Source organism: Uloborus diversus, chromosome 3 (genome assembly GCF_026930045.1).
Source record: "Uloborus diversus isolate 005 chromosome 3, Udiv.v.3.1, whole genome shotgun sequence".
NCBI classification, from domain to species: domain Eukaryota; kingdom Metazoa; phylum Arthropoda; class Arachnida; order Araneae; family Uloboridae; genus Uloborus; species Uloborus diversus.
The window spans coordinates 4,004,551-4,026,117 of NC_072733.1; the positions used below are offsets into that span (position 1 = coordinate 4,004,551).

Genomic DNA, 21,567 nt, shown 5'->3' on the forward strand with positions numbered 1-21,567 from the left:
AAGACACAGTTCTTGATAAAAACACAGGAGATTTATTTACACTATATACAGGAAAGGTCTTCAACAACTGCTAAATTATTCATCAGCAATTAAGCAATTATCACACAACACCGTAAACTCAACGTTTACACACGTATTTACTTCCAAATACGAAAACAACACAGCGAAATGCCTCGCTATAAACAGAGCAAAAATCTTCTCAGTTCGAAAACTCAAACGAAACTAACTGTTTATCCATCGCTAACGGCTTAAATACACCGAAAAGAATTTTCTCAAATATTCCACACGCTTCTCGAAATGCGTTGACCGTTATCAAATTTTATCAATGAACAAAAAAAAGGAATAGGGGTCGTATATTTTAGCCATATGAAAAAGGGGTTGTATATTCATTACGGGAAACTATTTACAGGTTTTGTAACAATATAAATATGTTCAACAGATGGCTGCACGATGTTTACCCCAAATAGATCCTGATTCTTGTATCTACAGTTTTATATAAAACTAGTGGTACCCACACGACTTTGCCCGTAATAGAAAAATTAAAAGATCTTTTGGTTCGCCTGTACATTTACAAATAATGTATGGTGAATTTTCTCGCCAATTGACTTGTACCCATGTTACGGTTCCACGTTATTATGATTTCGTATCTCTCCAATTGGCTGGCACCCATGTTACAGTTCCACGTTATGATAATTTCGTAATTTACTCGTCCATCTTATGATAATTTTGTTCTTAAAATTGGAATAGAAAAAGAACCACATCGAATTTTCAAAAAATCGCTTCAAGGTGCACACCCCCGTGCTACAAACTAACTTTGTGCCAAATTTCATGAAAATCGGCCGAACGGTCTAGGCGCTATGCGCGTCACAGAGATCCTGACAGACAGAGAGACTTTCAGCTTTATTATTAGTAAAGATGTTCTTCACTGCGGTTTAACCCTTAAATGCCTGATATTTTAAAACTTTCTTAAAAGGTTGTTGAGCTTTAATTTCGAGTTTAAATCATGAGAAAATGCTTTAAAAGTGATATTTTAATTTAAGTGTGGTATTGGGGTCATTCCATGTCAAGTGATCCAAAATTTGGGAAATTTTTTCCCTCACCCTTTTGTATTTCTTTGAAATTTGGCTCATCGATTGTACCCTTTGAGGTAATCAAAAGTCCAAATTTTTAGATTTTTATCTCTATTATTTTTTTATTTATGACACTTTGATTTTTCGAAAAACCCGCTTTTTTTCATGGATGCTTCAACATAAAATGGACGATAACTCAGCATCAAATATAGATAGAAAGATTTGGTAAAAAGCATTTTAAAGTACATTAGTTGCTGTTTAATGGGATATGCAACATGACTAATTTCAAAAAAAAATTTAATTTTTAAAAAATGAAATTTAAATTTTAAATTTAAATTTCTCAAAAAGGTATAATGAATTTTTTTTTAAAAATTCTCAAAAATGTGTGCGTATTTTATCTTCATTTGTGCAAAGTTTCAAGTTGGGATCTCAATGGGATCATATTTTTATGAATTTTTAAATAAAATTTGACTTATGAAATAATGACATTTTTCAGATTCCAACTAGTTAAATATGGGGTTCTCTCACTGGGGATGGTCTAGTAAGTAGTAATTGATCATAACTATGCTTGAAATGAGCTGACGTGAATTTGTAAATTGGCAAGCACCCCCCCTTCCCCCCCGCACCACCACTTTTATTTATTTTATTTATTTTTTTTTTCAAAACTATTTTCAAAATGTAAAAAATAAATAAATGAATAAAAAACCAAAATGAATAGTAAACTTATTAAAAATTGGTAAATATTCTTCTTTAAAGTAAGAAAAAGACCCCTTCCCCCGGGCCACCACTTTTATTATTTTTTTTCCAAAACTATTTTTAAAATGTAAAAAATAAATAAATAAATAGAATAAAACAAAATGAATAGAAAACATATTAAAAGTTGGTAAATGTTCTTCTTTAAACCAAGACAAAGTACATTACCCCCCCCCCCCCTCACATTCACTCACACATACGATTAACACTATACTAGTATCACGCTTCACCTGATGCTTTTTCTTTTCAGACCAAGTGTTTCTTTTTCAGTCCGAACTTCACAAAGTGTACTTGATTATTTCACTATCTGATAAGGAAGTTATGATTCATTTCGTCCCTTACCTCTGCACCAACTTTCAAATTTGAATGGAGAAAAGAAATAGTTTTCCCCAAGATCACAGCAAAATAGGAGTGTCTCCCCCCGTGTTGTTTCATTGTTTTTACACCAAACTAAAAATAAATCTAAGTATCAGGTCATATGTCTGTCCACATAAAACTGTCTTTCAACAACATTTGGAGTGCAGCTGTTTTTTCTTTTCTTTAATGCTAAAATTTAAAATTTAAATTTCATTTTTTTTTTAAATTAAAATTTTTTTGAAATTAGTCATGTTGCATATCCCATTAAACAGCAACTAATGTACTTTAAAATGCTTTTTACCAAATCTTTCTATCTATATTTGGTGCTGAGTTATCGTCCATTTTATGTTCAAGCATCCATGAAAAAAAAGCGGGTTTTTCGAAAAATCAAAGTGTCATAAATGAAAAAATAATAGAGATAAAAATCTAAAACTTTGGACTTTTGATTACCTCAAAGGGTACAATCGATGAGCCAAATTTCAAAGAAATACAAAAAGGTGAGGGAAAAAACTTTGGATCACTTGACATGGAATGACCCTTTGTTAAATATCATTCGGTAACATTGGGCTTCAACTGAAAAAAGAAATACTTAAGTCAAATATCCTAAGAAATCGGTAATGTTTACGAAATACCTTTTTGTTCAAGTACTAAATTTTTCTCCATAAAATTGCAAAAAATAGTCAATTAGCTAAACATAAAGCAAAATAGAAAATTTATGTCTATAAGGGTTGTTCAAATGAAAAGGTACCAAACGATACTGTGGATCTAAATGAAGACTTTATTCAAAGTATGCACCATAGGCCTGAGCACCACAATCCCACTGATTAATTGACCGAAGGATTTCTCATTCCCGGAATTTCTGTAGCCATGACGAGACCTTGTCCTTCACGGTGTTATTGAGTTGGTCGTCCTAGTTGAAGCGCTTCCATTTTAAATGTTTTTCCAAAGGATCAAACCCATGGAAATCGCAGGGTGACTTGTCTGGGTTGTAGGGTGGATGGTTAAGTTACTCCCACTTAAAAAGCACCCTGCCACTCAGGTGGCCACGCCTCACAGTGTTTCGATAAATACAAGTTAGGTGGACAAAAGTCAAGTTCAGAATTCATCATATCATCACACAAAATTAAAATGTTCCTAAATTCATATAATTTAATTGTTAAAGATGGATATTATTTATACTGGTAAGTGCTTTCTGTTTCCTAATTTAATTACACTATCTGATAATCAAACAATATTAAAAATTTTTTGAAGATAAACGAAGGCGTTTTTGCTCATTTAAAACCTTTCAAGTGATGGTAATGATTTTACCCGTTTATACCCGGGCCAAATTTTCTGTATATAATCTTGCACTTTTTCCATTATTAGTAAGGCGTATTATAGTTAGCACACTCTAGTTTTTTTTCTCTAGAGTACTTTTTTTTGGGTAGGGATTTCTTTGAAGAATTATTGAAGCACTCAAAGCTTTGGGTCAAAAAAAATATGTTGTACTCTAGTGTGCTGACTATAATACGTCTTATCATTAATGGGAAAGCTGCAGCTACTGTATACAGAAAATGTAGCCCCGGTACAAATGGGTACAAGTCATTGCCATCACTTGAAAGTTTTGAAAAAGACAAAAAATTCCTTCGTTCATTTAAAAATTTTTTTTTAATATTGTTTAACTATCAGATGGATTAATTAAATTAGGAAAAAAAAAGCACTTACTAGTATCAAAAATATCCATCTTGAACAATAAAATCATATGAAATTAGGAACACATTAATATTGTGTGATGAAATGATGTCTGGAACTCAACTGGTTAAATATTTCACTTACGCCTATTGGTATCATTTTTTATATGCGTAAACGTGCCCCACTCGATGCGTAAATTTGCCCCGTGTTCGGGACAAGTTCACGCAACCGACTTGGAATTAAAAAACTTTTTCTTTTTTACGGTTAAAAACACAAGCTGAGCAACATTTGAATATACAAAATTTGACTTCATTAACTGCTTCATAAAACCACAATGTCTAAAAGTTCCTAGGTTCAAATATAAAAATTAGAAAATTCATTAAAAAAAATCCTCGTTAATGTGCCTCGGTCTACCCTACACATCGGAGTTAATGATTCTCCTGTACTCAAGAAATTCAACAAGCGAGCAACTTGACCATCCGTCCTACCACCCAGGAAAGTCGCCCAGCAATTTCCATGTGTTTGATTCTTTGTAAAAACATTTGAAAGAGAAGCGCTTCACTGAGTCTCGTCACAGCCACAGAAATTCTGGGAATAAGAAATCCTGAGGTTAGTTAATCAGTAAGATCGTGGTTCTCCAGGCTTATGGTGCATACTTTGAACAAAGTCTTCATTTAGACCCACAGTATTGTTTGGCATTTGATCACCCCGAAGGTGTATTTTCCATCCAAAAATAGTACTGCTATTTATAATAAAAACAATTTAATTGCATCTTCTGTGTCTATCTTTCATATTGATCGTTGGCAGGCTTCAAAATGTTTCATAGCACTTTAGAGGACTACATTGGATACGTTGCCAAATGGAAACATGCGACGTTAAACGGTTAAAAGAAAGCATGTTTGGAAAACAGAAAATTTGAAGAATTCTTTGTGAGGTAGTAAATTAACAAGCAAAGGTTACTCTTCCAAGTTCACACAAATATGCCAGAGTATCTGTAGAGTATTTAAAGTTAATGAAGACTATTAGGAATAACACAGTAGATTTATACTTATGGAAATGGAGAGAACTTGGTTGCTTCTAGGTACGCCTCCTAATCATTTCATTTTCCTTTATTTTTTTCAATCTCTTCCGATGTCGTTAATCCAATGCGTAGATCAATTTCTTTCTTCTATTCACAATATTTTACGACTATGCATTAAGCAATAAATGTGCAACAATACCTTTGTATTAAAAAGTAACAGTAAAATATATATAGCTACACTCCTGTTTGTGAAAATTGCAACACCACGAAATACTTACGTGAGTGACTGAAAATTGCAGGAAATGTAAAGTAGGGCATGATATGCAAATGATTAGAATTGCAGACTGGTAGCGCATGCATATGCTGAGCAGCGCCCGCTGAACGGCGGATCGAACCGAATATAAATAGACGGCTGTAGCGAGGCGTGTATGGCTATCGGTGGTTACATGCTAGTGTAAACGTTAACTGAATCTTTACTATGCCTCTTCGACGAAAGAAAGCGAAATTGGAGCAAATTTCGGAGTTTGAACGGGGCAGAATCGTCGGCCTTCGTAAAGCTGGATTGTCTTATCGTACAGTAGCCGCTCGTGTGCAGCGTAACAGCAGCACAATCATGCGTGTTTGGAAGCAGTGGACGGACGAGGGTCGGACAGCTCGGAAATCTGGGAGTGGACTCCGAAAAGTGACGTCAGCTCGCGATGACACCTGGTGCATATGGCGCTGACGGAACGCACAGCTTCTTCCAGACAATTTGCAGCACAGTGGTCAACAGCTACAGGTGTTTCATTAAGTGCTTCATCAATTCGGAGACGTCTGCAGCAGCGCAAGGATTCCTTTATACAGGATTCCTTTTACGCAAAACCATCGTCGCCTGCGGCTACAATGGACCAATGTGCATAGGAGCTGGCGTGCTGATTGGCAGCAGGTCGTCTTTTCTGACGAATCCCGCTTCAGTTTGTGGCACCATGATGGCCGAGTTCGTGTCAGGCGCTATGCCGGTGGACGGCACATTCCGGAGTGCATTATCGAACGCCACAATGGACGAAAACACGGAGTTATGGTCTGGGGTGCCATAGCATATCATGGACGATCACAATTGCTACGAGTTGTGGGCAATTTGAACAGTACCCGATACATAAACGAAGTTTTACAGCCCCAAGCTATTCCTTTCCTGCAAGGATTGCCAGGGGCTGTATTCCAGCAGGATAGTGCCCGTCCACATGTCGCCAGGGCTGTCAAATCCTACCTTGATTCGCAGCAGGTACAGCTTCTTTCTTGGCTTGCATATTCCCCGGATATGTCACCGACTGAACATGTGTGGGATTTCGTTGGGCGGCGTCTCGCTCGTGATCCTCGTCCTGTTGCTTCGACAGACGAACTTTGGTTGCGCATACAAACAATATGGAATACTCTTCCGCAGGCAGATATTCAAACTTTGTCTCACTCCATGCCGAGTCGTGCAGCAGCTCTTATTGCGGCGCGTGGTGGCCACACAAAATACTAATTTCTTTCTCTTTTTATTGTTTGTTTTGTTTGAAAATGTAATTATTAATTTGTACCATTACCACTCAACTGTGTATTAAATTTCATTCAACTATGATGCTTCCTTCATGGTGTTGAAATTTTCACAAACAAGAGTGTACATAAGCTCAAATATTTCAAGTTAATAACACGTTACGGCATCCATAGACTACAATTTCACTTTTATTTTTGATCATCAGTCTGGAATAGACACAACAGAACTAGAGGCAGTAAACGTTTCACAGAAGTTGAGATCCCCCCCCCCCCCCCATACATGTAGCTAACATTATTTAACACTTTTAAATACTTTTGAGTTATCCTTAAAATAACATACTGTCATGTTGTTTGTCCTTTTTAGACCTGTCGTGTGGTTCGCCAAGTTTCTTAAGCCCAATTGAAGGACGATGGGTACGTTGGAATTACTCCATCCCGATTCGCATTCTAGAATGTGATTTTGGGTACCATATTGAAGGATCTCCAGCTATAACGCAATGCCTGACTAATGGTTCTTGGAGCTATACATCAGCTGCCTGTAAACGTAAGTAGAATAAATAAAAACTTTACGTGGCTTAGAAACTGCTAGAATATATCCTATTGCTCCGACATCTAAGTAGAACTCGCCCATTATGAATGATACCAATCACCTGCAGCTGTGTCATATCTTCGAACATACGTTAACCCATTACAGAAGTGAAAAAAATAAAATAAATTGATTTCAATAGCTAATGTCTGCGACGAAAAAAAAATTTTTTTTTTTTGCCCTAAAATTTCTATCTATCACTCAAAATGTTAGTTACACTGCTTAAGAAAACAAAACAGAATAGAAATTGTACAATAACTTAAGTTGTAAGTAAAAATTCTGTTCAAAATTTACTTTTCAACGTAATTATCTTTGTTATAGAAGTATTTGTCACGACGGAGTACAAGTTTTTCGACTCCTTCTGCAAAGAAATCCTGCCCAATGCCAGATAATCATTCTTCGGACGCAGCTTTCAGCTCGTCATCCGAGTGGTATCGTCAATTTGAAAGTTCTTCTTTCATGGACGTAAAATCATAAAAGATCTGGACCATAGTCTAATAATAAGAGTAGACCGAGCTTTCCCAGACTTGCTGATGAAAAAATTGATTCATGGATACATCATGTGACTGGTGGGAGGCTTGGCGAAAACTTTGGCAGCATGGTTGCTAGATAGCAACATTATCTATAGTTTGGCACTCGACATGTATTTTAAGACGTAATGTGTTTTCGTTATAATTTTTTTCCGAGTGCAGAGATTGAATTGTTTTTCTTTTAGTTATCATTATTTTGACATTAGTAATTAGTTTTAACGCAAAAATGTACTAATCGGCATCTTAAATTGAAATTGTAGGTAAAAATCTTACCGTTTGCCGATTCTTTTGGGCGCTTGCATCTTTAATTGCTTAGAGAGTTATTGAAATTGACTAAAGAAAATGCACAGTACTATCTAAACCAAAAACTCACTATATTAACAAAATAATTACAACTTAGAATAACAAATTTACAAAACGGACTCCATAAAAGATCATTCTTCCGTGTTCAATTCTATTTATTTTATTTCTCGCGGGCGTTGATCGTCTGCTATACGATCAACGCCCGTTGTTGCTAGGATATCCACCAGTCACATGGTTTAGTTTATGAGCAGCAAAAAGGTTGCCATAGCTCGGTCTATTCTTATTATTAGTCTATGGTCTGGACTGTAAAGAGAATGATCCTACATTTCCCACTTAAAGTTTTTCAGAAGTTCATACATTTGTTTGACTGCATGCGGTCTTGCACAATCATGCAAGAGCACAATGCCTTTCAACCGTTTACCTGAATGTTGATTCTAAAGAGATTTCAATGCAGTTACATCTTTTTGCCCACGAAAACTGCATGTATACCGAAGAGAGCTATTCAGTTTTTGCTTTCTTTAGTTCGCCTAAGCATTGTTAAAACTCGGTGAAAGAGTACAAAATACTGAGTTGGTAGGAAATGGGAAGAGCCATGAGTGCAATCAGAAAGTCAAAACTTCCAATGTGTGCACGTTATCAGAGTTTTTCGCGCGAGTTTAGTAAAAATTGATTTCTTGTAAACGAACAACAAATCTTCGCAAAAACAATCTTACTCCGCTAATAGTCCAGTAATCGAGACCTTGCGTAAGATCTGGAAGTGCTGATTTTTTGCTAAGTTGTTTATTATATTACTCTAATAAATAATCGAAGATTATGGCCTCGAACGCTGAACGCAACCTTTTAATAAATGAGTCATTCTTCAAAAATGTAACTTTTCTGTCACACGCCTTTTACTGTAAAAACTTCAAGGAACAATTCATTTAACAATGATTTTTAATTACATTAAAAATATATCTATTTAAACCTGCCAACAATTTTTTAATAATAATTTTTATTTTAGTATATTTTTGGTTCACAACATGTGAATTCTCATCTCTGGGGCATGTCACACATCTTGTGTGACTGTTTATGTTGCTTAATAACTTGTTTAGTTAAAAGTATATACTTATTTATTTATTACTCCTTTCACAAGTGTCTCAAATACTAATTGTTTAAGTATATTTAATTTTTTTATATTGTGTTTTAGTTCGTTTTAGAAGGACAGGGAGTCATGTCACACAATAAATTCTCACCTCCGTTACCTAAACACAAAATGCCATTCCTCATTAACACGTGGCAGTAATGACATCAAATTTTATTTTCCATGATACAACGGAGCCCCCTTACTTATTTTCAGCCATAGTTGAAGTTGTGAGATTTTTGTCGAAAAACAGGAAGATAGATTTTGCTTTAAAAACTTAGTGTGGTTATTCTGACTTCTCACCTCCGTGAACTTGAATTTCAGGGATGTAAATTAATGTAAAAAAAGAAGTGAACATGTTTTCATATGCTTAATATGTGCAGATTGTAGCAACGAAGAAAAAAAAATTTCCATGAAAAATGTATCTTTTTAGGCCTATATTAATGAAAAGATCCTCGCCTCCGTGAATCCTACCTCCGTGATAGACCTTATCAATGTCATTATTTCTGAGGCGAAAATAACTGATGGAGGAAAAGTACATAAATAATAGGCGTTCTACCAAAATTATAAATTGCTAGTAGTATAACCTCAAATTTACTAAATACTATTTTTTAACATACATTTGAAATTACTAATTAAGCCGTACTTTAATTAAGAGAGCTTAATATTATACTCCCACTAATCATTAAAATAGCTGATTGTTTGCGCAATTAACAGAATTACTACTTTGAAATTAAATTGGCTTCGATTTTTAAATATTAAAAGTTTTTTTTTCCTTTTTTTTTCTTATTTCCGTGAAGAAGGCATTTTTTAATTTTTTTTTATTTATGAATAAAATAATAGGAGCTTAGCTGGGCCATTGTTTATGGTTATTTCTAGTAAGTAACACTCTCATGTAAGAATGAAAAAAAAAAAAGAAAAGCTTACGAAATTGAAAAATATTTGCGTTCAAAAGTTACGTTTTCTGGAGAATGACCCAAATGAGTCCCCTAACCTGATTTTTCAAATCGTCCCCACACAACCATATCCAAATTGAATGAAATTTTAGAGAGGAGTAAAGATAACTTTGAAACTAATCGATGCAAACATTCAGTTTCCAAGATCTAAATCCTGAGAATCTAGGATCCACCCAAAAAGTGCTTCATCAAGGCGTGTTAGCCGTGTTTAGGCTAAGGTTTCAGAAAATTTTATCTCACTGAAAGCCTGAAATTGGGAGAACTTATAATTCATTTGGCTGTTAATGCGTTCTAGGGTCATGTCTAGTGACCTAAAGGTCCCCACTCGACCCTCTCCAATTTTCATGAAACTTTTATTGGATGTACATATAAGACTTACATGAAGCTATGCCAAATTACAGCTCCATACGTCGTATGATTCTGCCGATATCCGAAGTTTTGTAAAAGCCTCTTTTTTCATGTTGCGATTGAAATGACAAAATTACCAAGTCTGTACGTTCATTGCTCACGACTTAAGATGGCTAGAATACTGATATTTGGTGATCCTGAACAATTTTGGGGCACCTCTATAAAAATTCATTCAAATCGGAGAGGGTCGAGCAGGGACAACAAGGTCACATGACAAGGAATGACTCAAATCGAAAAAACCGTGAAAGTTTAGACTTCACTGTAGTTTTGACGATTTGAACCCTCGACGACTAGTTTTTCAATTATACCTACTATGAACGCTTTTAAAGTGGACTAAATTTGCTACAATAGGAATCTAGAACTGTCTCTTTAACGTCAATAGATTCCGAGTTAAAGTCTTCACATTTTATTTATTTATTTATTTATTTATTTTAATGAACCTCACAAGTTTTTAAAAAAAGGGATACATTCAAAAAGCTTTGTCTCGGAAACTAACAGGTCTACAAAAATAGCTCTACATTCATATTGTAGCTTTGTAGCAAATTTAAATCTATCTTAAAAACGTTCATAATTGATGTTATTGAAAAACTAGCCGTTTAGGGTTCAAATCGGAAAAAACTACAGTAAAGTCTAAGATTTTGCGACATTTTCGATTTTTGACTAGGTTGCGTTCGGCGTTCGAGGTCAAAATTTGGATTATTATTGGACTAATATTACAAACAATTCAGCAAAACACCAGAACTATCGGAATTTACACAAGATCCCCCCCCCCCCTTTCTGGCGACGAGGCAATTATAGTTCACTACAATGCTTGATTATAGCAACCATCGATTCTCTTGATTTCAACCGATTTTAAAGTGAACTCTCACCCAAGGTCGAAGGCATGACAATTGTGAGATGCACTATATGCTTTCCGATAGTGTTATGATTATTCTTTTTCGTTACAAGTGAAACATTAGCAGTTATATAGCAATGGTAAACTTTGTATGTAGATTATTTTGCATTGTCATGGCGATTGTTTTTAAAATTATTTTATTTTTTATTTATTTATTTATGAATATTTTAATTGTTATTTATTGATTTATTTTGCGAAGGAGTGCTTTAGGTACGGTTGTGACATTTTCTGGGTGTTGTCGCGATACACGTTAAATTTTTATTATTATTTTCTTTTTATATTTTTACTTTCAAATGACTAGAAAACACTATAAAAAGAGCAAAAGAGAGCAATGTGGCGTAACGAAACATGAATACGCTTATAAAGAAGTGAAGCGTGATACTTCTTCACAGTGAGCATTTGTATTTACACGAGTTCCTTATCACAATAATTTTATCAGAACGGACCAGTACGATCGATTAGGACTGCTAATCCATCAGGATCTCAGGCTTAATGTAAGATACAGTAAACTCCCGATTATCCGAAAGGAGGATTATCCGAGGCCTTTCACACTAAAAAAAAAAAAAAAAAACGGCAATGGTTAACTGAATGTAGATAAATGCACACATTTTAACTGAATAACTGCAAAATCCATTTTAATACATTCCTATTTCTTTCTTTCTCCTCCCTTCCAATAATATCAAATCTTCCAAGATCAACGAAATCTGAATTGTTGAAACTTGATTTTTAGATCCACACTACTCACTGCTTTCGACACTACTTACTGATTTTTGGATCAACCCTAACAAACTGAAATTTGCACTTACTTACGCGCGCAAACGAGGAACCGATCTAGTCTTGAAAACATTCTCCTCCGCTCCCCTCTCATTTTAGTGTATGTTCTTGCGTATGTTTGTAATAAGTTTCCAATTGTGAGCTATTCTTTTTTTAGCTTTGACATGCATTTTTTTTTTTAAATTCACTTATCATTTCAGCTATAGTTTAAATGAATGCGAATCTTATTGATATTTTTAAGCTATTACATACACTATCATCGTTTTTACTTAATTTGCGCATTGTTCGAACTCTTTTATCCGTAGTTTCAGTGCCACCCAATTCCGCAAATAATCGGGAGTTTACTGTGCTTCGTTGTTAGAATTTTTCAAGCATTTTAAGAACTTCTCTAAGCTTTTCCAGCGCATAGGGCTAGAACTTGAAAAACATTGGAATTTTGTAAAGAAACTGGAATCCATTTCCAAGATAGTTATATTGCTTTACGTTAGATATTACTTGCGATGAAAGTAATTTCAGACGACTTTGGTGTAGCCTGTCACTGCTGGGCCTAAGTTACTACCGCCCCTAGACTGTGGTCGGTTGTGTTTTTTTTTTGAGCAATCACGATTGCTTATTGCTTTCATTTGACTGTTTTTGACGTTCTTTTGATTTTTCCCACCAGCACCCTCCGCAGCATCACCGTCGACCGGCTCTTCACGATGCTGCACCTCTAGCGAAAACCGTCTACAGGTTTCGTCAATATCCTACACTTACACGCATACATACACGCACCTACACACATATACATATATACACTTACACACATACATACAACTACACACATACACAAACACATACACACACAAACACACTCACAACTACCCACACACTCATGCCTGCACACAGACACAAACACATATGCCTACACACACATACACCCCACACACACCTACACACAGACACAAATACACATGCCTACACACACACATACCCCCCACACACAAACACACACTCGTGATTGCGATAAACATAATTTGAATTCAAGATGACAAAATTCAAATTTTTTTTAATCTTTATTATTATTATTATTATTTTTATTATTATTTTTTTTTGTACAATTTGATCTTATGAGTTAAAAATTGTACTTTAATTTCAGCATTTATCAGTAGTAAGATACACCTTATACTTTAAAAATCTTCTTTCTTCCAGCTAACTGGCGTACTAACAAAATTATAAGCGAGCAAATGGAATTTGTCACAGCCGTGCCCAGTCTCCCTTCCAGTGTCCATGCTTAAATTTCAAGACCTATGTTTTCGCAACCTTTAATCCTAGATGCATACTTCCGATAGCAAAAACGGCCAAAATAAGATGCAGAGTTAAGAGAGAAAGAACCTATCGTCCTTTCAAAAGACTGGACATGTTATCGAAGTATAAAATGGATGTATATTTTAAATTGCTATTGAAAAGTAAATGCAAATTTTATGAAAAACTCACCACAAAATCTCATGCAATTTGAAGAAGCATTCTATGCACACATACAATTTTAAACCCTTGTTAGCCACTAGATCTCCACCCAAAAGGTGTGGTGTATGAAAGTTACAAAATGCTGCGTTTCATATCTCGGTGAATATTAGTCGTATTAAAGTCAATTTTTTTGAGTTTGATCCCCCCTCCCCCATGTTTGTAGGGGACCAGATAAAAAGTTGAATTTAAGTATTATCGTGATTTTAACTTTTTTTTCCGCTTTAAACATTCAATATCTTAACTCAGCCTCTTATTTTTTGCAATTGGACGTATTGTCCGTTTTTCATTAATTGAGACTTGGCCACGCCCCCAACACGTGGTATCGGAAGATTCTATATGCGTCTTTTGGGGATGAGGCTTCAGACCAACACTGAGAAAGGTTGCAATTGGCCATCGTTATCGCGCTGTAAGAAGACAAGTGTTCTATAATTTTCTAAGAAATTACCTCCCACCTTCTTTCCCGAAAAAAAGGTGTGCTACTAAGACAATTGTTCGACTTAAAAGTATTTTAAGATTTGCAGTGTATTTCTATACGTTTTGGGTTAATTTATCATTGATTTTGCGAAGGAAATCCTAAACTTTCCGTCTTGCACGCTAAGTAAACATTTTCTGAAAACACGGTAAACAGTTGCAGGTGAAATTGGAAGGAAAATTTTTCCTTCTATTCTGCTGAAACTTTCAGAGCTCTCAAACGTGGGTTTTTCATAGGTATTCTAATTATAAATCTCTAATCGCATATTGTTAACTTTGCTGGTCAACCATTTCTCACCTTATTTTCGATCCGATTTTCTTCTTTAAAGCGTTTATTAAATATTACACAGTGCTTAGGGATAAATGAACTACTTTTACAATATTTCGAACTGTTTTACTTCGAATATAATGAAGAATTAATGCGTTTTCGAATTGTGTTTGTTGTTACTTTGCGAATACGAGTCATTTTTAAAATAATACGTAGATTTGTAAAGTGAACAAGCAAAAATTAATGCCAAAAGATTTTTTTTAACTATAACCGCATTGAAAAAATAACAAAAAAAAAAAAAGAAAGAAAGAAAACGACAGACGATAACTTTAATTTCGAATTTTTCTGAAAATATTTCTCTGTCACCTCATTTTCGGCCCATTTCAAACAGTCAATATTTTGTTTAAAAAAATGTTGAATTGATGTAATCATGTAGAGACAGTATGAAAAAGTATTGAACTACTATTTCGATTCCTAGGCACTTCATTTTTAACCATACACATTTAAAGCCTACGAACAATTTTGGAAGCCTCAGTAGGTAAGTTGCACTCTGTGTGACACATTTCAATACTTTAGTACAATTTTTTTTTCCAATATGGCTTTTATTCTTCAGAAATGAAAAAAGGAACAAAAGAAAAATTAAAGCTTTTCACATGCCAATATGGTTATCTACAGAATAATTGAATAAGTGCCTGAAACAACGTTTTATGTTACTGTTTTAACCTATTTATTTTTGTAAATACGAAAAATTATACATGCTTTTTTTATTCAAGTTTTTTCGATTACTCTTAAAGTAATTCAGTTCTTCCAGTACTTTTACGGAACAGCGTTACGTGTGGGGATCATAAAATAGGCAAAAGTTTGTTGCCCGTATTCTAATATAGATCCGGGCGATGGGGCGACCGCCCCTTCCTTGAGTCGAGATGCAGAACTCTTCCACGGCATGTCTTTGATACTGAAGTTGAAAATTGTTTTAGCCTATCTTCAATAGTTTGACAAAGCTCTTGCTGTCTGGAAAATGAAAGTGTAGCACATATCTTATTCTTAACACATTACTGATAGAGATCTGAACTTCGTATAGGAAGTATTTCAAAGTTCCAAAAACTCAATTTTAGAAGATTTTAGATGATATTAAATAGGGTTATAGGGTTCAAGGGCTCTTCTCAGGAAAGTTTGGAAAATTGAAGTCCCCCCCCCCCCCAAAAAAAAGAGGAACTTTAATGGGACACCTTTGATGGCGTTAAGGTAAGGGATGGGGTTTGGTACACTCCTCCGCATTTTTGTAGAAAAGGAAGTCCCTCCCCTTCCCAAAATAACTGAAATGAGACGATCATTCATGGTGTTTGGAAAGGGGGGGGGCGGAGGTTTGTGAATTTATAAAAGGGTAAGGGTGTGAAATCAATCGCCTCCTCCTTGAATAGTTTCTGGATCCGTCCTTGGCTCTGAATGTAAAATGCGTTATTTTTATCAAGAAACGTTGCTTATTTATTCTCAAGGCAGCAACTGATTGTCAACATAAGAAAAAAAAAATAGAGGTCAAATAAGGGAGGGAGTGAAAGTTCTATATTTGGCATCTTTCTGGTCACATCATGGCGAAGTTAAGGGTTACAGTACCTCAAAAATGATGAAACGATCAAAAATTTTTTTATTGCTTATTTCAAAACTAAAAACTATTCTGAACACAGGGGAAAAGTTTCATTGCTTTAGTTCAAATGTTTAAAAAGTTATGTGTGGTTTTAGGCCATGCTCGCTATGTGTTCTTATGCAAAAGAAAAACTTGAAATTGTTTTTTCTCGATGATGGTTTTTTTGTGTTTTCATGTCATTAGAATCCCTAAGGATTTTTTTCTATTAAAGATACAGCTTTAAAGTAATACTTTTTGCGATTGGGATAACATATTTGACAAAACCGTGCATTGGATAAGCATTTTTATAAATTACTCAAATGTTTAGAGCATGTTAAACCTTTAAAAACCAAATTTAAAAAAAAAAAAACTTTGATTTTTTACATAATTAATCACAGAAAATTTTCTAATAAACTCATGAGAAAATGAATGCACAGATTTTTAGAGATGATTATAGTGATCGTTTAGCAAAAAACTTTTTTTTAATGAGTGCAAAAATAAAAGAGCCTTAGGGATTTTAAAAAATTGAAATTTTCCTCAATTTTTTGAATTTTTAAAAAAAGTTGGCAATATTTTTTAATTTTGAAAATAAATTATTGATTACGAAACAAGTATGCATGTTATGGTTTCAAAGAAATATAAAATTTACTTAAATTAAAAAAAAAAATGTTTGAAAGGTACTGTGACCCCATGTTACCCCTTGTGACCCCAAACTACATGTTCAGGTAAGTTTGCGCCAACAGCAGTGGTCAAAACCACTATGGATTCAATTATTTCTCATTGCCGTTCCGGTGCTGGGAAATGTACGAATACACCCCTGATATATTTATAATTTATAAATCAATGAATATATGATTGTTTACCTAATTACTTTCTGAATTAGGAACACCTACAGCAAGTCACTACAGTAACGTATCCTCTCCAAACTTGTTTTTAAGTAAGTTTATTCAATGTTTTAACATTCGACAGTCAATGTGTGCTTTGAAAAGTGCTGATCAATTATTTCTATTTTATGAACAGTTATTGCAGTTGGAGTTATGACCAGCACGCTTTGCTGTTGCTCACTGTGCTTTGTAGTCTGGAGGAAAAGGTAACACTTTTGCGTTTATCAAAATACTTTTATTTCAATACGGAGTTACGGAAAAGATCAGAATTAAAAAGAACACTAGCCTGTGATGAAATTGCTGCTTCTGTAGTTTGATTCTTTTAGGTTGTTTTCGATTAAAAAAAAAGTTTAAACTTACGACGGAAAGAAAGGGAAGCAAATGGATTAAAAATTCGGATTTAGCAAATCGGCATAGTGCAAAATCACATTTTACACTTTAGGCAGTAAATAAAAAGTTCAAATTCACAGGCTAGTGCTATCATATGAGCCGTTTTGAATCAAAACCAGCTCAACCTGTTTTTAAAACATTTACAGGGGAGTCAAAAACATTTTATTCTCTACTCACTTAATTTTTCCAAAAGCGTTTTTTTCCCCGTTCGAATTATTCTAATTATCTACAGATAAAAACAATGTGCAATGAGCTTGTTTTGATGTTGAATCGGTCTTATTTAGCTTTCTTTTTTATAATTTTCTATTCCGATTCTAATTAAGTTCATGAGGTCTCTCACTTTTATGTCATGTGACAACCAAAAACGAGAGTTGATTAAGCAATCTATATATATAAAAATGGATGTATGTTTGTGGGTGTGTGTGTATGTTCCTTATACAAATCCACAGTTTTCGTCGGATTTCTTCCAAATTTGGCACAAAGGTAAATTGTTGCTCAGGAATTCATATAGGCGGGTTTTTGGAATTTTAAAAACACCCAAAGAGGTCTAATTTCATATTTTGAGTCATAAAATTGCTCTTTTCTGCACGATCAAATTTTTGTATAGTTATGAATTACGTCTACATGAAAAGCCCGTAAATAACTGCCCTAGATGAAGTTTCTTCAAAGTTTAACTGTAATCGTTAAATTTGTGAACCTTGGTTCAAAGCAAATGAAAATGGTTAGCAACATATAACAGCAGATATTTTAAATGCAATCAACACAAAAAGTATCCTCAACCATGGCCGTTAATGTCGATTAGCGACAAGCGTAAAGCATGTTTGGAAAGAAATCCGAACGAAAAAGAAATGCTGTTTTTCAGTAGTTCTTAAATTGCACCCGGAAAAGACATAGGGATGCATTGAAACACCGTCGGTTCTTCATCAATTTGCTTGCGCATTTTGCTAATAAGTTTTCAAGTAATAATACCGTAACAATAAAAGAAATTTTGATCTGTATTTTCTGCATAACCAGCACAGAAAATACCAAAATGAGATAGGTATTAAAAATGCATTCAATTATCGAAGTACAATCTTCAACAGTTTTAGCGTTAGAATACTAAACTCATATTAAAACGACATCCTTACAAAGGAAATTTAATTTAATATTGTATTATCCTTAAACAAATCAATATGTAAATGTTATTTATACTATTCCATGATTTACCTAATTCGGTTCACCTAAGTTTCACCGAAATCGCTCCAGGTTATCAAAGAAAAAGGGGTAAAAGTACTAATAGGGCTAATGGATTGCAAAATAATCAATTTTGTGCATAGTAGTAAAGATTGAATTTATCTTTCAAGGGGCAGGGGGATAGTCATGGGGTTCATTACATGTACATAAACTACCATACTAGGATTGCTAATGTGTGGTGAAATAAAAGACTGTGCACCTTTAGACCTGAAACCACACGGAAATGTAATACGGCGGAATTAAAAGTTTTGGAAGGGTAAAAGTTTGAAAAAATGCAAAGAAATATTAATTTAAATTTAAACTTTTAAAATGCATAAACTGTCTCCATTTTTATGTAAACAAATTTCTTAATCGTTTAAAATTTTATGTTACTTTAACGCTCGAAGCAATAGTACACCTGATGGAGCATCTCCGCTGACTAGCAATAATTTTAAACCAGTTAGCGGGTATGATGCAACTTTTGACACTAAGAGATTGCTCCTGAAATGGGCATGATGAAATATTACACCACATTATAAAGTTTTTTCTTTTTAGTCTTCATCGTGAAATTAGTTGAGCAAAGCTCCATTTCCAATTCCAAGACTCTCAGTTCGATAACTTTTATTGTAAACAATCGAAAAATATTAGTGTTTGTAACTACCACTAAGTAATTCAACCGTCATTGAAAAAATGGTGTAAGATAAAAATGGATACGCATCAGTGTTATAGAAGCAACTCTGTTCACAGTGGAGGGATAAGGTGAAACAATTTGTATCTCATGCATAACTACTAATCGCAATACATCATTCTTTTAACTTCAAGAAATTAAGATCTCCAGTAAGACTTAAGTTCTGTATCACGATCAATAAGTCAGAAGGGCAGGCGATCAAGTACTTTAAATTCATGTGAAAATTACCTATTTCCCATATAGATAGCTTTATGTTGCATGCTTAAGGTTGGGTTCACTCAAAAATGTATTTCATTTTGCTGCTGGAACGGGGACTAAGAATGGTATTTAGGAGCAAGATTTGAGTTAAATTTACAAATTAAAAAATTTTGAATAATTTAACTTTTTAGTGTTTGAATTACGTTTCTAAACGTGGAAATACATTTCCTTCGTTTTGAAGCTGCGGATATGGGGAACAGGATGTGCAACAAGCTTTTGTAAAACATAAGCAAAAAGTTGTCTAATATACAGTTGTAAGTAGAAACAAGACGGTTTTTTTCTTTCTGTTAATTTCATGACTTGCAAATAATTTTTTAAAAAATACGCAGATAGTGACCAAAATGTGTACGCCTATTTCTTTATAAGGCAGTTCAATTGACGGGTTTTATATAGTTCGTTCCATAAGTTCGTGTTCACGTACTCCATTTTTAATGCTTAATGTAACTTAAAATAATAACTATAACTATATCTATAGCAACTATTATTCAGTGGAACCATTCCTACCCCTCATTACGACTGTGCCTATGTAAATTAAAATTTCGATATTCTCAAAGGAATACTTTAGAGCAGCAAACTTAATTAAGTGCTCTTACTACCTGCATCAGATTGAGTTATCATGTACAACATTTACGGCAAAAGTGTGAGGTTTTAAAAATTGGAAATAAAATTTTAATCAAGACAAATTTTGAATCGTTGCAAGACACCAATATTAATGTCTAACTGTCATTTTCGCCTACGAAAATAGAAATTTGACATAAATATAAGAAAATAAAATGTAGTTGACGTACGTCTTTTTATGCAACTTACACTTATCCAATTTCACTACATGGCATGCTACTAAATCTACACGGAAAAGGCAAACAGACACATTTTGTGAAATTATTTATACTAAGTGACAGTTTTCTACGGAATGTGCTTGCATACCTGAACACTTACAAAAACTTATAAAATGAGTCTACCTAACACGTGAAACCGTGAAAGTAAATACACCGCCGGAAAATCCGTGAAACGGAACGTTAACTTTTATATCTGAAAATATTGTAACGGTGTCATATTTTGCATATATTTATAACTGATAAAAGTCATTGAATTTTACTCACGACTCTTTCTAGGAAGACATTCCATGATTTTTTTTCCAGAATAAAATGTATGTGAAGAGTACTACAACATGCTTTAATGTCTTGACATATACAAAACCTTCAAACACAGAACAACGGTTTTCGTATTCGAAGCACCACGTAAAAGGTTGTCCCACAAGATATGCAAGACAATCATTTGTCTCTGCATTAAGGCAATGGATGTACCGCCCATCTGTTTCAACCGCAGACAAGGTGCCAGTGGACACGACAGAACCAAAGAACATTGTTGACATAACCCCGATAACATGCCTCATGCTTTTTCGTTTTTACTTGATGCTATTTTTTCTGCAAATGCTCAACTTTCTGTGCTATTTAAGTCTTGAAAATTTGACTCTAGAGTGGTGTGAATGCAGGTTTTTACTGTCATTTAGATAGAATTCCTCCATTTAATTATCTGAAAGATATGTTGCATTGAGAAGCACCCGGGCAACGCCGGGTATTAAGCTAGTTTATCAAAATAATCTCGTTGATGTCACCCAAATGCTTTTACAGAAGCATTATTTGAGCTAGTTTTGATCATCAACTCTTACACAACTATTTCCGACATTATCTGTAAATGTCGGATATATGTATTAAAGAATACATAGGCACCAAAAATTCGGAAGTACCGCCATATTGGGTGACTTTACTTCAATATAGTTTTAAGAGGCTATTGTCCGTTTTTCACAAGAAGGCACTTGACTCCTCCCCCGTCACGTGGTATTCGATGATTCTATTTCGCTGTTTTCGGCAGAAAGTATATTCGGATCATATAGCATCTTGCTGTAAAAGCAGCGGTTTTTAAAATGTAAGAATAACTAAAATGACAATAGACAAGTGAAACAAGTGATGTAAAGGACACTAAGACTTTTTTGCGCATAAAAATGTACTCCGAAGTTAAGGCTGTCTGGTTGTCTCCTTTAGAAGCGCGTGGATTGCGTACCGATCACCCCCGCGTAAAATGGAACTCTGCGTTCAAGGAGGCGTGGCGAAGTGCCTTCTCGTGCAAAACGGACAATTCTCTATTATGAACTGGTTGAAACAAATTAGAACTGACGATAAAGTAGCATAAAACTATAGCACAGGTTTTTTTTTATTTTAGTTTTTCCGAACCAAGAAAGTGGTGAAAAATTTTGCAGATCACGTGCCACATAGAATAGTAACTCTCATTGCAGAAAAAGGACGTCGCACA

The 21,567-nt window shown here is 34.4% G+C and overlaps 1 protein-coding gene across 1 annotated transcript in view; it reads left to right on the top strand.

The window, feature by feature from the left end:
* Positions 1-21,567, top strand: part of LOC129218181 (sushi, von Willebrand factor type A, EGF and pentraxin domain-containing protein 1-like) — a 100,520-nt gene that overhangs the window by 77,601 nt on the left and 1,352 nt on the right. Inside the window, exons 10-12 of the mRNA XM_054852399.1 lie at positions 6,752-6,931; positions 16,709-16,762; positions 16,846-16,915. Coding sequence (XP_054708374.1) covers positions 6,752-6,931; positions 16,709-16,762; positions 16,846-16,915 — 304 coding nt within the window. The remainder of the gene's footprint in view (positions 1-6,751; positions 6,932-16,708; positions 16,763-16,845; positions 16,916-21,567) is intronic.